Source organism: Temnothorax nylanderi, unplaced genomic scaffold (genome assembly GCF_030848795.1).
Source record: "Temnothorax nylanderi isolate EJ_2023f unplaced genomic scaffold, tnyl_v1.0 TNYL_tig0047_pilon, whole genome shotgun sequence".
NCBI classification, from domain to species: Eukaryota; Metazoa; Arthropoda; class Insecta; order Hymenoptera; family Formicidae; genus Temnothorax; species Temnothorax nylanderi.
Genome location: NW_027249109.1, coordinates 352,468 through 368,552, shown reverse-complemented (window position 1 = coordinate 368,552; position 16,085 = coordinate 352,468). Strand labels below are relative to the sequence as shown.

The following is a 16,085-nucleotide window of genomic DNA, read 5'->3' as shown; positions in this document are numbered from 1 at the left end:
TAAATAAGTAAAAGTAAACATGCTTAAGGAAACTGTAAGATTCAAGCAAGCTACGATATTATTTTCCTCAATTCTAACACCGACGGGCAGTAAGCAACTTACAATGAATAGCCTGACGTTATTACATTGTTCATGACAAAGAAAAAAAATTCGAATTCTCGTCGACAAAATTCGAATGTCCAACCGTCGCTAGATCCGCTCCTTTCGAGAGATTGCACCCTTTCTCTCTGTTGGAATTTTCCCTCTTACCGGAGAAGTCACATATTTGTTTAATCTTGAGAGCAACGAGGGTAGCAAAGTCCAGGTGAAAGGGGCGGACCTGCCGTTTCATTGTTATCGCGGTTCGGCTCGGTTTGGCTCGGTTTGGCCGCGGGCCGAAGAAAGACTCCGGCTAACCTGCGTGCCCAGAACGACGATCTGCGGCAGTTGTAGCGCGGTAGCGCCGACGGTGTTGAAGACGTCCTGCAGCTTGTTTATCACAGGTATCAGGGCCTCCATGGTGGTGCGGATGGAGCGACGATGAAGCCTCCGCGCGTCGCGTCGACGAGCGAATCGATCGGGACGACGGTCGGTCGGTCGGTTTCGGTTACGAAGCCGGGTTCGAGTAACGCTCTCGCGCTCCCCTTAGTCCCCTTTCTTCTCCGCCCCACGACCGTTCAGCTCTCGTCTACATGCGTCGCGCGTCGCGACTCCGTGACGAAAGCGGATATTCCGATTTCAATGATTGACGATGATGCGCCGAATGGCCGTAAACTCAATTGGAAAACGAAATAACTCTACCGCCACGACCACGACTCCGCAGAATGATGCACACCTGATTCCGTATTCCGTCACCCCTTCTGTGCTCCATACCTCGCACACGCGTGCGCATTTTTGATGGTGTCATTGTGTGTGACGTGACACACGTATGTATGGTATGGTATGTACATACATACGATACTTGTCTGTGATAATCGTCGCGTGCGTATGCGTCGTGACGGCATGACGCGCGCATCCATTGTTTCGATTCCCGCCTCTTTTTCGAGCCATCTGTTCGCTCTCGTTCGAGGGGGAAACTTATTCAGAATTGTTTCGCGTACGAGCACGTAAATAATCCATTGTCCCGATTCCGCCTTCGTTCGCCCTCGTTTGAAGGAAATCTTTAAATCGTTTTCAATTTATGAATATGCATTCCTCATTCCAATCTCTTCTGTAACAGATAAACATTAATTACTTTATTACTCTGTAGCCTCTAAATGTCAAAATGTTAGTGTATATAGCGCCTTATCTCACTCGATAAAAAAAGATCGATCTCCTATTCTTCTAGTGAAATCGCATGGAGATGTAAATGTTCATTTGTTTGTTTAAATTGTCCCTGAATTATACCACGAGTAATCAATTCAGAATAATCTCTTTGCAAAACAAAAACGACTCGCTTAATTCGAGAGTTCTTTGAGTCGCGGCTGCAATCCATCACTGAATAATATCCTTTTTTTTTTTTATATTTATAACGTAATCGAAATTTCTACAGTGACATATCAATTTTTGCTCCGTGTTGTGAGATATAATTGTAAATGTGTGATGCATGTCTAAAAATGCGTTCCGAAATGTATTTAGAACACGTTTTGACTTGACAGTAAATTTTATAGTTTGCTGGATTCGCCGCCGAACCGAAACGCCGCGCATCGCCCGGCATCGCGCATGTGGCAGTTTCACAATTCACATACCGCTCACAAGTTCACAATTGTTCACATAAGCGAGATTTAGGGAAAATAGCAGTATACATACAGAGGTTGTGTTGAATTTTTGCTCTAATTTTTCCTCTTTTTGTTCTCTTTTGCTACAAACAGGAAGATTTTCTATCCTGTTTCCTTTCTTTCTGGAGCTTCCTTCGGGTTTAGGTGTCTTCGACTTCTCCTTCAGGTTGCATTACTCCAAACAGATTTTTCAGTTAATAGACTAAGTATGTACATTAAATAAGAAAGAAAAGAGATTTATATGATCCTATGGATGGGTTGAAGGCACCTTAAATTTCCACCGTCTAGTGAAACTCTAAAAAAATGTTCTCTTTTGCTTCTAACCTAACCTAACAGTCGTCGCTCACATGTGCTTTTCATACAGTGAAATTCTTCTGTAACTCCGACTGAATTTCGATTAACTTAATCAGTGATTAATTAAACGTAGAATTGTTTATTACAAAATTTCTAACTGTATGATTCTTGTTTGATTATAGATTTTGAATTCGTTATTATAATTTTTCCAAAAAAGGATTTAAGGACTTAAGGATACACACACGTCCACAGAAAATATAATGGTAAGAGCATTTTTTTAAAAAGTAAATGTATATTCTACCAGATGAATTAAATTATTAATGTCCACTTATCAATGCAGTTAATCCATCAATGCAGATTAATCTTGATCGGTAAAACTAAGTTCTAAGAACTAGGAAAAGATAAAAAGCAAGTTAAATTGAGATTAAAGTTAATATACATTGATAGAAATAGACATTAATCATGCATTTTTGAAGGGTGTATAGAAAATATGGGTTCAAGTCAGCAAAGCAGTTAACTTGCTCGTTGAGCGAATGCATTAAATGATAATTGCTTTGTTGTAGCAATTAGCTTAGTTGCATAACGTATTTTATCTTCTAGCTACAGATTTATAGCTAGAGATTTAATTTATTATAAGTTACGATTTCTGGTTTTTTAAAATAAATGTTAATATAAATGTTCTTTTAGATTATATTATGTCGAAAATATACTCAACGATATACAAGTTGCTGTTTGTACAGACGGCGTCATTAATGCCTTCCACCTGAAGGCATAGTACATGTAACGTGCACTATAGAAATCCCCAGAACACAGCTAGGGAAGCATTAATGACGCCGTCTGTACATAACATTCGCTCGGCAAGCAAGTAGCTGTTTTATTGTTTTGAACATGTCCTATGAAGTGAGAATATAAGAGATTGCAGTTTTATTGTTTTATTTTAAATGAACATATTATCATATTAATTATATTATCGTATAATACTTGTTATGAAATTACATGTTACAGGGGAAAAATAAGAAAACCCGTAAAGTTGTGATGCAGAGATTTGCTCAGATGAAAAGGATGATTAGTCTGAGCGATTCGCGAATGTAAGTTAATGTACCATATGATCTTCGACAAGTCATTGTTATAACTTTGTAAATCATATGCGAAAAAAATTAAAACGGATTTTCTTTTATATAGAAAACCAGAGAAGCGGCTGCCGTCAAAGAAAACTCCGAAGGAAGATAAGACTAAAATAAAAGTCACAGAAGTGTAAGTAATGTTATATATAATCTGACATTTTATATTATTTCTAACAGAAGTATCTTTCTGCATGATATTATGAAATTCTTATTTATCATAAAGTATTTGTTTCTTTCAGGCCACAACAATCCTCCGCATTATTCTTCCAATATAACACGCAGCTTGGACCGCCGTATCATATTTTAATTGACACAAACTTCATTAACTTCTCCATTAAAAACAAATTAGATATAATACAGAATATGATGGAATGCCTCTATGCAAAGTGTACGCCGTATATAACGGATTGCGTAATGGGCGAGTTAGAGAAGCTTGGACAGAAGTATAAATTGGCATTGAGAATCATCAAGGATCCGCGATTTGAAAGGTTAAAATGTATGCATAAGGGAACCTATGCAGATGACTGTCTTGTGAACAGAGTAACACAAGTAAGTATTAATTGCAAGATCTTATTGTAGTAACAATTCTTTTAGATGTAATATAAATTTATCTTATTGACGATAAAATTAATGTGTGTGTTATTATTATTTCAGCATAAGTGCTATATCGTTGCAACAAATGATAAAGATTTGAAAAGAAGAATACGGAAGATACCGGGTGTGCCAATAATGTATATATCTCAACACAGATTTACGATAGAAAGGATGCCAGATGCGTATGGCGCACCTAAATAATAGTATAATTTATCGATACCTTTTTTAAATAATTATCTTTTTGTATTAAACATACACAAAGATGTGCATTTTGTTAATAAAACTTATAATACGTCAGGTGTTGGAATATTATTTATTTAAAGAGAATTTTAGTTATTTATTTATTTTTCTTAGATACTCTAACAGGAATGTCTGTCTCCTAACAGGAATGTTTAATCGAAGTAAAGATTGTTTAATTTATAGGATATAGAGTTTTCAGTACCAAGCCCACGCGTAAGTCAAAGGAGCAGGCAAATAATAGATCTCCTTCGTACTAGCTGTGCAGGCTAAGTTTTATCAAATTCTATTGTGGCAGTGACAAGACATTTCTATTAAAATATTATATAAATATTGTCATGATTATCTTTTTTATTTGACTTTATTTTTATAGAATAATCCAACAAATGTTTTGGTACAAAATAGTCGCGTCCTCTCTTAACAGCAATAACAAATTTCTCTACGTTAGTACCGAGTAAATTATATACATTTTCTAGTGTATGACTACTTTCCTATAACCTCTCCTGTATCTACAAAACCTTTGGTAAAGAATTTTAAAAAATTAGTATAATTTTAAAATAATTTACATATATTTTATACATACATATACATAAACACACACGAACGCATATTTACGTATGCGCGCGCGTGTTTTATAACGTATTACGATATAATGTATAAATTATAATAAATTTATATTTATAATACTCATAAAATTAATTTTTATAAACGCGAATACATTTATAATATTATAAATCCAATTGTATAAATAAATTCTTGTAATTCTTATTTTTTTACGAAATTGTACACATAAACGAGGCCAAAAACAGGAGCAAAACGATCGGCTGCGTATTTATGGCGAGGCACGCCCGCAAAATAAGCTATTAGGACATTTCTGCCAATTTCTTACTCTGTATCCTCGAGAAGCTCGTTCGCTCTATTGCGAAAAGTAATCGTGCTCGATGCCGACAATTTTGTACACCCACGTGGAGAACGATCGGATTTCTGCAATGCGATGTTGCAATCTGTCAGTCGCTCTATGAAATCTCATGCCGCGAATTTTTCCTGCAAAAGATAGTAATTTAAATGTCTGAGTTATTTAAGATATTATTTGAGTTCGTGACAAAATATTATTATATATAGAAAAAAATAATAGACATAATAATTATACATTGTATAATAAAAAATATATATAAATATAATAAAATTGTTGGATATAATATAAATTTTTTAAGGTTTTTGTATTAATATTAATTTGTATTGTATTAATATTGCAAACACATATATTATACAATAATTTATATAAGTGCTTTTTATTATATTAAAAAAAAATATTACGCGCGGACATTCGTGATTGTTTGCAAATATTATTCATATAAGCACATTATATATTTATATAAATGATATATAAATATAATAAGTACCTATATAAATATATATTTATATATTTAAATAAATAGATGTTATTCATCATATTATAGATAGTTCAACAGAGTTTGCGTGATATTGTCAACGATACGGATACGAGGATTCGTATAATCACTCTCCTCAATCAAGATCGTATATCGCGATCTTCAGGTTTCGAGAAGCTCGATATATGCGAGGATTAATGTAATTGATGATTTCGGCGCACAAAGTGTCACGGCTTTTCTATATCCGGATAAATGTCGGGATTCCTCCGCCTCCTACCCTGGGTCGTGACCTTTCTAATATCGCGGAACAACAAATGGCGTACGCACGTGCGCGTTATCGCGGTGGAACACAGGATATTAATCATGCAATTCAACGTCCTGTGTTGCATCCTTCGAGAGACAAGTCTACGAACCAAATTTCAATTTATTTCTCTCGGATAACAAACGATTGCTGCATTTGTTGCTTAAAAATTACTTTCTGCTTTAAAATGCAATTATACTATCGTTTATCACATTATCGTTAATTGCATAATTTTAATTATATTATTATATTTTTCACAGAAGCCTCTTGTGAAAAAATTTATTGGAATAATACAAAATCTTATCTGCGACGAAATAATAAAAATGATGTAGATTATTTAAAAAATTCTAAAGAAAATACCAAGATTATTTTTTTTACGCCTAAGATAAAAATCATTTAAGTTTAAGAGAGTTTTAAACAATTTATTATTATCTACTAATAGATTATATTGATTAATTTTTCAAGTAATTATTAATTTTGTAAATACAAATCCTACAATATCGAAATTTTCTCATACCTCTCTACTTATATCTTTAAGTAGATTCAACATTTTTTCAGTTGCATATAATTACATCATACTATTAATATAAAAATCTTTTAGTTAGTACAGGATTATGAAATAATAAATATTAAGTTAAAGATAAGTAATTAGTCACATAAAGATGTGTGGAAAGTCAATGTTACAATTAATATAGTATAGGTATCGTATTGTATTGTAAACTATAAATCGGAAGCCATCCCAAGGTACCTAAGAATTATGAGAAATAAATAATAAATATAAATCTTTCTCGATTCTTAAGTTTACTTAATTGAGATTAAATAAGATAAGTGATACGTACATGAGATGAGGTACTTTGTAATTAACTATTTCTCGTTGTTCATAATTCTTCGTAACCGATATTTTATGTATTTTCCGCATGGCTTTATGAATTATTTGACGCGCAGAAAATTACTTGTCGGTGCGTGTCGCACGGTTCCTTGACAAGACGGACGTTCGGAGGCTTAACGCAACTCAAGAGTGGAACGGATGCATTTTACTTTGGAGTCCTATAAACTTAAAGATAGCGCGAAACGCGTCGTTTGGCGCATTGTCACCTATTACCCTCTCCAATAAAACCCTCTCCAATTTTCATCGATATTTCAAGCCGAGAAGAAGGCGACTCGTCCATCATCCGATAAGGAATCGCGTCTCTCCCTATTCTTCAGCGGACGTTCACTCATTCGAGAGAGTACTCGTACTCATTCTTATCTAAGTCCACGTAAAGCGAGTTGGTCCAAAGCGATCTGTCCCTTGTTCCGCGGGATAAAAGGAACGAGGATGGTCGGAAAAATGTGCACGTAAATCGGTTCACTTATTGTTATATTTCTCGATTTTTGCAACAAATTAAATTCTTCAGATTCGTTCGGTTTTTAGACTTGGAGTTTAAAATGGATAAACCGAGAAGGTTTGACTTGTGCAGTGCCTTGATTTCTTCACATGCACTACTTATTAGTTGAATTAAAGTCACAAATAAAAATATACCAAATGTTAATAACAATTGATTCTTTAATTATTGACTTATTTCGTGATGGATTTCTGTTGTTTTTAATCACGTATTATTCTCAATTTTTTTTTATTTGAATTGACTATTACCACTATAATTATATACTAATCGATTCCTTTATTATCTCCTTTCTCCATCGCATAATCTCCTTTCTGCGGACTTTGCTTGTCATTCTAAACCAGAAATTGGACCATATGCGACCACTGCAAAATCAGATGTGCGCGAACGAATTCTGCAGTGAGGTGCATTTTTGCGTGGCATGAATACTTGGTTGCCACGAAGAGTAGCATGGCAACTCTATTATCTTATTTTTTATAAGTTTGGTTGTAGGTTTTGTAGGTTTCAACATTATCAAAGCACCAACCAACGTACATGTCCGTACGGTATTGTACCCAGTAAACTAGATTAAAGGGAATCAACGGTCCAGTGAGCGAGTAAACTACGTAGATATGTAAGAAAAAAAGAGGGAAGAAAGTAGACAGAGAGAGAGAGAGAGAGAAAGAGAGAGAAAGAAAAGGAGAGAGAAAGAGGGAACCCGAGACGGTGAATTAGTTCGAAGGAAAGAGGATCGAAAGAATCGAGCGGAACACTCGATCGCGGTAACGGATTATAAAAGTGACCATAGGCCCGCGGATATATATCTACACACAGGCCGTGAGTCCGGATCCCGCGGGATCACCCCCGCTCCACCTTTCACGCCCCTCCCTTCTGACATCCCGATGTTTCTCCGCGTGGCAGTCTGCATCCCCTAAGTCGGGGTGTCCCCCTGCTCGCCCTTCTAGGTATTTCCACCCTCCTCCTCCCCCACGCATTATTCATCTCTCGTTCTCTATCCTCGTCGCCCTTTTTCTCATCGGTCCTCGTATTACTCTTACTCCCTCTTTCTTCCTCTTTCGTTTTTCTCTTTTTTCTCTTCCTCCTTTCTCTCTCTCTCTCTCCCTCTCTCTCTCTCTCTCTCTCTCTCTCTCTCTCTCTTTCTCTCCTCCCTTTCTCGTTTTCTTTCTCTGGTCCACTTGACGTCCCTCTTGTTCTCGCTACATCTCTCTCATTCCCGTCAATGCGAAGCAACGTCCTCGTCGCACGGGGCTCCAGCGTGCGGCGGCCATCTTGCATACCTGAGCCTCCGCATTGCTCGTTCCTCGAGGGCAAAAGGGAGAATATCTCAGCGAGACGACGGCGGGATGCGCGAGGCGAGTCGAAGGTGGAAGGATCGCGCGTGGAAGATGGCGAGGAGGGAAAGCTGGAGAGGTGAGTCGAGTAAGAGGGTGGGAGAGGAGAACGGGGCCCACGATCGAGGCAGCGGGCCCCGGGAAAGAGCGAGTGGGAGAGAGAGAGAGAGACTGGCCTACGCGCGTCGCGGACAAAGATACCCGTATTCTGATATAGGTAGTGGTATGGCAAAATGGTAGGGGAGAGGAGAACGGGAAGGGAGGAGGATGGGAGATGTGAAAGAGAATAAGAGCGAAGAAAATGAGCATTCGGGGAAGGAAAGAGTAACCGGGATAGGAGATCGAACGTTTCTTGACACGAAAGACAGGGAGGGAGAGAGAAACGGAAAAGGAAGGGGCGATGTTGTTGGAAAGAGCGAGTGGGGCCCATCGTGGAGCGAGGAAACGCGGTAGAGCCACGGTGTTTCTCAGAGCGGACAGAGAAGGTGATATCGATAGGCCTTGCGCGGGGTGGTCGGGGCAGAGGTTCAAACAGAAAGAGAGAGAAGGAGGGAGAACGGAGATGCGAGGAACGGGCGAAGGATAGAGAGCGGGGAGGGGGAGAAAGAGGGCCCGATGGATCGGAGAGGGACGGCGTCAGCCAGCCCGAAGAATGCCTCTCCTGGCAGCGGCGAGGTTCTGGGACCGGCTCGGTTCAGTCGAGTCAGGTCAGCCCTCGAGAAGGCGACATTCTTCTTCGCGGTGCTCACGTTCCGCGTTCTTTTGGGGCCTCACGTCGCGCTCGTCGTGGCCTCGTCGTGTTTCGTTATTCGTCCCTTAACCCTTCACCCTCCTGCTCTTTTTTCCTCGGCTCCGCTGCCGGTTGTCTCCGCGGTTGCACGCGGCTCGCCTTCATCCCTCGATAACGTCTACCCCGAGGCGCGCGCGCGCGCGCACGCGAACCCGTTGTGTTGCTCGTGAGATTGCTCCGCGATCAGCGGCGAGCCCGACCGAGCGCCGCATCGCGATCGCGTGAACTTCCTGACAATTTCCGCGAAAGATAGCGCGAGTTCGGCGGCGAGGCGCGCGAACTCGAGAGTGAATCGCGAATTCGAGTTCCTCGGGGTTCGGTCACTAAACTCGTTCGATTAAATCGGTACTCTCGCGAGGATACACATAAATCGTGAATCGTTCGTTTCGTTTTGTGTTCCGGATATTGGATCTCTGGTGCGTCCTCGTCTCTGTGCAGTGTTTACGTCGCGAGGTTCGGTCGGGCTTAATCCGGGCTTTAGTGATAAATCCGTGGATTCTGAAGGATCTCAGTGTTTGAGATATAGCGAGATATAAAGATCGTCACGAAAAATCGGTGTTCGTTAACGTTGCCAATCATCCCATTTCGAAAGGAATTCGTCGTCCTGAAAATGCAATATGACAGGGCGAAGCACGTGACGTAGATGCGTGTGCTCGAAGCGCAAGAGTTGAAAAAGGAGAGCAATCTCTTGAGAGAAGAATCTATTCTTGAGGAGGAAAGAAGATATACATTCTCTCGATTCGAAATCGCGATTGCGAATTGCTGATCGGAAAATCGTCCGAAACGTTTCATTCTCGCGCTCGCGAAGCATTCGCGAACATCCGCAGACGCGCGTTTCGTGAGGCGCGGCTCTCGGCGGGTCACTGCCCCTTCTGCCGGGTGAAGTCTTCTCTCGTATACACTTGACTTTTAGCGGCGAAGGAAAGGAGAAGTAAAGGAGGAGAGAACGAAAGAGAGAGAGAAAGAGAGAGAGAGAGAGAGAGAAAGAGATAAAGAGAGAGAGAGCGAAAGAGAGAGAGAAAGAGAGAGAGAGAGAGAGAGAAAGAGATAAGGAAAGAAAGTGTGTATGTGAGAGAGAGAGAAACAGATACGAAGAAGAAGAGGAAGAAAGACGGAAAAGAAAGCACCCACCAGCTCCGGGTTTAAATCGGGACTTTGGTCCCGGTGGGGAAAAAAAATGCGACGCATCGCCGGACAGGGGACGGCGGTTCACGTCGTCGCGCGCGATTAATCTCCATTCTTGGTGGAATGTCGCGATACGTGCAATGCGCCGGTACGTAGACGCGGAAGACGACGACAGGATTATCGCCGGCCACGACCATGAGGAGGAAGAACGACAGGTAGTGCGTAATCGGAGCGCGCGATTTTACGCCTACGACAAGTCACCGTGAGCCGAGATTTGGCTAAGGCAGGTGGGCGTGTCGCGGCGAGACCGAAGAGATGATCATAAGGGGATCGATGATCCTGACCCTGCTCCTGGGACTACTGTCGGTGGTGGACCAAAATGGCGGCCAGGTCGTCGGCCAGGACGCGGTGGCGGCGGCGGCGGCGGCGGCGGCGACGGCGACGGTGGCCGTGGCTGGGTTCGACGACTATTTTACCTCGCGCAACCTACCTCAAAGGGTCACGCGGTTAGTGCCACGAAGGTCACCGATGTTGCCGCAGGATAGCGCCGGGGCGATGGGCCTGGCGATGCAGAGCAGGGCGGTCGACACGCGAGTCCAGCTCGAGATCAGGGAAGGCGAGCCCAAGGGCACCCTGGTCGGCACGATACCAGTGAAGCCTGACTTCACTTACAGGTTCAACGAGCCGCCCCAGGAATTCGTGCTCGACCCGGAGACCGGCAAAATAAGAACAGCCAAGGTTCTCGATCGTGAAGCTCTCAGCAGTGATCGGTTCGATCTGGTCGTGCTCTCGAGTCAGCCGACCTACCCAATCGAGGTGCGGATTCTAGTGCTCGATATTAACGACAACAGCCCAGAATTTCCGGAGCCCAGTATCGCGGTTAGCTTCTCGGAATCAGCCGTGGCGGGTACCAAGCTGTTGTTGGACGCCGCGACCGATCGGGATACACCAGAGAACGGCGTGCTGGACGATTATTTTATCGTTGACGGCAATACGGATGGCAAGTTCCGTCTGGAGGTCACTGGGAACCCTACAGGTGAGACGTCGTACCTGCACCTTGAGACTACCGGCAAGCTGGACCGCGAACAGGTGGAATTCTATTCGCTCAATGTCTGCGCCCGCGATCGCGGCCGACCGCCACGGCTGGGTTATCTGCTGGTGAACGTGACGGTGCTGGATGTGAACGACAATCCGCCCGTGTTCCAACAGAGCGATTACGTGGTGGCGTTGAACGAGAGCGCACCAGTCGGCACGAAGGTGCTGACGGTCCACGCCACCGATAAGGATTCGGAGGACAATTCCAAGCTGACGTATTATCTGCCGGATAATGAGCGCAAGTTTACAATTGACCCAGAGACCGGCACGATCACGACAGCCGAGCTGTTGAAATGCCCTCAACAACGTTGCACGGTGGAACAACCAAGCGGCGGTTGCCCCAAGAGCTGCGTCATCACGGTCTTTGCTCGCGATCACGGTTCGCCCAGGCAGGACGGTCGTACTTACGTGACGGTGAACGTATTGGACGCGAACGATCACGATCCCGTGATTAAATTCAGCTACTTTCCACAGAATGCGCGCTTCGCTACCGTCGACGAGAACGCCGCCAAGGACGCGATCGTCGCGGCGGTGTCGGTGATCGATGACGACGAGGGTCTGAACGGCAAGACGAGTGTGGAGATACGCGCCGGGAATGAGTTGGGCCACTTTCGGTTGGAGAAAATGGAGAGCTTCGACATCGTGCGGGTCGACGGCCGGCTGGACCGCGAGGAAATACCCAAGTATAATCTCACGGTGGTTGCCACTGACAAGGGCACGCCGCCCAGATCGGGCACGGCCTATCTCGTGATTCATGTGAACGACGTCAACGATCACGAGCCGGTATTTCAGCAAAGCGAGTACTCGGCGGTGCTGTCAGAACTCGCACCGATCGGCAGCTTCGTCGCCAGCATCTCGGCTACGGACGCGGATTCTGGGCTAAACGCGCGGATTTATTATGAGTTCGGTTCGGGTAATGAGCAGGGCTGGTTCGCCATCGACAGCGACACCGGCCTGGTTACAACCATGGCTACTCTGGATCGCGAGGTCCAAGGTAGCATCGAATTACACGTATCGGCACGAGACGGCGGTCCGAATACTAAATACGCGTCCACGCATCTCAAAGTAACGATTCTCGATGAGAACGACGAGGCTCCACGCTTCTCCGAGAACGTCGTCGAGGTCACACTATCGGAAAATACCCCGCCCTATAGTCTGGTAGCTACTCTCACGGCTGTTGACAACGATCAGGGTACCAATGGTAGCGTCGCGTATAGCTTTCACTCCAGCGTCTCGCGTGATTACCCCAAGACCTTTGCTCTGGACGCCCTAACCGGTCAGCTGACGACCATGGTCGCCCTGGACCGGGAAACCATAGCGACGTACAGAATTCTAGTGATAGCGAAAGATCAAGGCACGCCGGTACAGTCTTCGACTGCTACCGTGGTGCTAACGTTGGAGGACATTAACGATAACTCGCCGATCTTCTATCCTTGGAGATATTTAATGTCCATCTCCGAAGATGCTCCGGCAGGTACGACGATAGGTAAAGTAACGGCAACCGACGCCGATGCTCGGGAGAACGCTCAGGTGAGGTATACTTTGGAATCCGGCAGCGAGGGTCTCTTCATGGTGGAGGAAAGGACAGGCGAGATTGTCCTGCAAGGTTCTTTGCGGGCTATGCACGAGACTCTTCACGAATTGACCATCTCAGCGAAGGACACTGGCGAGCGGGTGGCAGCCAGGAACGCCGTAGTGGAGATTATACGCGAGGAGGATCTGGAGCATCTCGAGTTCGACACTTACAACGGCTATGAGTTTCGTGTTTTTGAAGATCGTGGTGATTGCGACTCCGTTTCGTCTAGTAGTCGGGAGGTCGGCACGGTACATGTTACGCAATACGGCAACACGGATAAGGTGAGCTACGCCATAGTATTCGGTGATCCTAAAGGCAACTTCAGGATCGATGAGAATACTGGCGTCATCAGCACCGCCGGTTGCCTGGACCGCGAACGAGTCGCCTATTACAGCCTGCAACTGTCAGCGCACGCCAATTTCGCGTACGGCCAGACAACCGTTAACATTACCGTGCAGGATATCAACGACAATCCGCCAAAGTTTCCCAGGGGTGAGCGAGGCGACGAGATCCTGTTGCAGGAGAATGCGGCGGTGGGGCAGGAGGTGTGCCTGGCCCGAGCCAGGGATCGTGACACCGGCGCCAATGCCAGAATCGTTTATTCTTTGACGCAGAATTCAGGCGGGCAATTCAGGGTCGCCGAAAACTCGGGCATCATTTACCTGGACAAGCCGATTCGTGCGCCGCCCGGTACGGTCCTCCATCTAGAGGTGACGGCGACTGATTCCGGCAAGCAACCGCTGTCCGCCCAGCACCAAATTCACGTAACAATCGAAGATGTCAATGATCACACACCAGTTTTCCGACTGACCAGCTACGAGACTTCGCTTCCGGAATCTACTCCAGTCAACGAGCGTTTCTTTTCGCTGACAGCTCAAGACGCGGACCTCGGCGCCAACGGCAGGATATTATACAGTGTTACCGATGGCAATGCGGAGGGTCGCTTCGGCATCTTTCCGGATGGCCAGCTATACGTGAAGAACGCGCTCGATCGTGAGGAACGGGACTATTACGCGCTCGAGGTCACCGCATCCGATCAAGGCAGCCCATCACGGAGCTCCGTGGTCCCGGTGGTGGTGCACGTGATTGATGAGAACGACAACGCGCCCGAGTTCATCAATAGCAGTTTCAGCTTCCATCTGCGCGAGAACGAGCCGCCCGACACCTTCGTCGGCAAGCTGCTGGCTACTGATCGCGACGTCGGCCGTAACGCTGATCTCATGTTCTCGCTGCCAACCAGCCAGCAGGATTTCGTGGTTGACCCGAGGAATGGTTTCGTCAGATCGTTGCGCGTGTTCGATCGCGAGCTCCTGGTGACCAATACCGGCAGCAGCTATATCAATCTGGAAGCTACTGTCACCGACAATGGCGTTAACCGCCTGCGCGACCGCGTCAAGGTCACCATCTATATCACCGATGTTAACGACAACGTGCCACAGTTCCAACGTCTGCCCTATCGGGTGCAGGTGAGCGAGGGTGCCGCGATCGGCACACAGTTGCTAAGAGTGTACACGACTGACGCGGACGAGGGATTGAACGGCGATGTGTTCTATTCGCTGGAGGATGGCAATCAGCATGGTCATTTCATGATAGACGAGGCCACCGGGCAGATCTCGTTGAAGAAGGAGCTCGATCGCGAAACATCCGACACCTACGTGCTGACCGTCGTGGCGCACGATGCCGGCCTGGAAACGCGACTGTCATCTAGCGCGACCGTCCACATCGAGGTGCTCGATGAGAACGATAACGTGCCGCGCTTCGTCGACAACAAATCGAGGATCTCTGTGCTGGAGACTACGCCGACCAACACCGAGCTCTTACGTTTCAAGGCCACCGACAACGATCTTGGGCCTAACAGCGAGTTGACATTCATTATATCGGCTGGTAATAAAAGGGACACGTTCTATATCGATCCGCTGACTGGTATCCTGTACCTGAAGAAGCCGCTCGATTACGAAGAGTTGGTACGTTACACGCTCAACGTCACATGCAGCGACGGAGGTCATCCACGGCTCAGTTCCGTCACCAGTCTGACCGTCGAGGTGATCGATACCAACGACAATCCGCCAGTGTTTCCAAATACAGCAATAGTACGTCAGATACGTGAGGGTATCCTCGTGCGAACGCCGATCGTCACCATTACCGCAGAGGATCCAGATTCGGGAGACAACGGCGTGGTCAGCTACTCGATCCTCAGCCAGGACCCAGAGGACGAGGTGCGGCGTTTCGGTATCAACCCGTCGAGCGGAGTGATCCATACGCTGCTCCCGATCGACCGCGAAGAGGTGGATACTTTCAAGCTGGTGGTGATCGCTACTGATCAAGCGCAACCGCCAAGTGCCCGGTTGTCTGCCGAGAAACTGGTGATCGTGATCGTCGAGGATGTCAATGACAACGCGCCGATCTTCGTCAGCATGTCGGCGGTGGTGTTACCGCATCTGCGCGCCGGCAACTTCAACTATCATCAATCCTCGACCAAGGAGGTCGCAGTCACGCAGCTAGTCGCTCGCGATCTCGACTCTAGCACCAACGGCCTGGTGACGTACGAGCTGCTCCGTTCCAATGTCAACTACTCGGATATGTTCCGGATCTATCGTAATACCGGTCAACTTACCATGAAACCTCAATCATTCTCGAAGGGTGGCCTCCTCGAACGAGCATCCAAATATCAGATAGGCGTCCGTGCGACGGACGAGGCGGTCCAGGCGGAGCGTCGCTCGTCCGAGACTTATGTGACCTTGATCGTGCCGGGCGAGAACGGCGACGATCAGCCGATTTGGGAGCACCGGGGTCAGATTGAAGGCAACGTTTACGAGAACGAGCCGATCGGCACCAGTATTTTGCGCGTGAGCGCGCGTAGCCGTCGATCCAACATCGAGCTCGAGTATTACGTGACGAACGTGACCGCCGGCGACGGGCCCCAAGTTGATCGGCTATTCGACATCGACACGAAGACCGGTGTGCTGTCCACCGCGGCCCAGCTCGATCGCGAGACCGGCGTCCAATGGTACGAGGTGGAGATATACGCCATAGGCATCGGCGGCACCAGGCCCAGTACGACGTCCACCAAAGTGAGTCCGCGCCGCTTGGCTTTTTGATTGATCGTCCC

The 16,085-nt window shown here is 45.8% G+C and overlaps 3 protein-coding genes across 7 annotated transcripts in view; 2 read left to right on the top strand and 1 right to left on the bottom strand.

The window, feature by feature from the left end:
* The window catches only part of Drp1 (dynamin related protein 1), a 59,537-nt gene that overhangs the window by 3,572 nt on the left and 39,880 nt on the right, over window positions 1–16,085 (bottom strand). For 3 of the 4 annotated variants that reach the window (XM_071705579.1, XM_071705581.1, XM_071705580.1), the window contains 2 exons: window positions 4,875–5,029; window positions 397–1,189 (listed from right to left, as the gene is read on the bottom strand). In XM_071705579.1, coding sequence (XP_071561680.1) covers window positions 397–498 — 102 coding nt within the window. In that variant the 5' untranslated portion in view covers window positions 499–1,189; window positions 4,875–5,029. Of the gene's footprint in view, window positions 1–396; window positions 1,190–4,874; window positions 5,030–16,085 lie in introns of those variants that run through there. The other variant, XM_071705583.1, reaches the window with a different exon arrangement.
* On the top strand, window positions 1,513–4,045 carry Bka (FCF1 rRNA-processing protein Bka). 2 transcript variants are annotated; one of them, XM_071705625.1, is made up of 6 exons: window positions 1,513–1,771; window positions 2,213–2,293; window positions 3,036–3,118; window positions 3,213–3,284; window positions 3,394–3,703; window positions 3,809–4,045. In XM_071705625.1, the coding sequence occupies exons 2-6, from the start codon at window positions 2,291–2,293 to the stop codon at window positions 3,947–3,949; spliced, it is 609 nt and encodes a 202-aa protein (XP_071561726.1). In that variant the 5' UTR covers window positions 1,513–1,771; window positions 2,213–2,290; the 3' UTR covers window positions 3,950–4,045. The 2 variants fall into 2 exon arrangements, with proteins under 2 accessions (XP_071561726.1, XP_071561727.1); XM_071705626.1 differs by lacking the exon at window positions 1,513–1,771 and adding an exon at window positions 1,867–1,902.
* Window positions 10,740–16,085, top strand: part of Ft (cadherin-related tumor suppressor fat) — a 123,009-nt gene continuing 117,663 nt past the window's right edge. Inside the window, 1 exon segment of the mRNA XM_071705554.1 lies at window positions 10,740–16,047. Within this exon segment, the coding sequence (XP_071561655.1) occupies window positions 10,834–16,047 (5,214 nt within the window). The 5' untranslated portion in view covers window positions 10,740–10,833.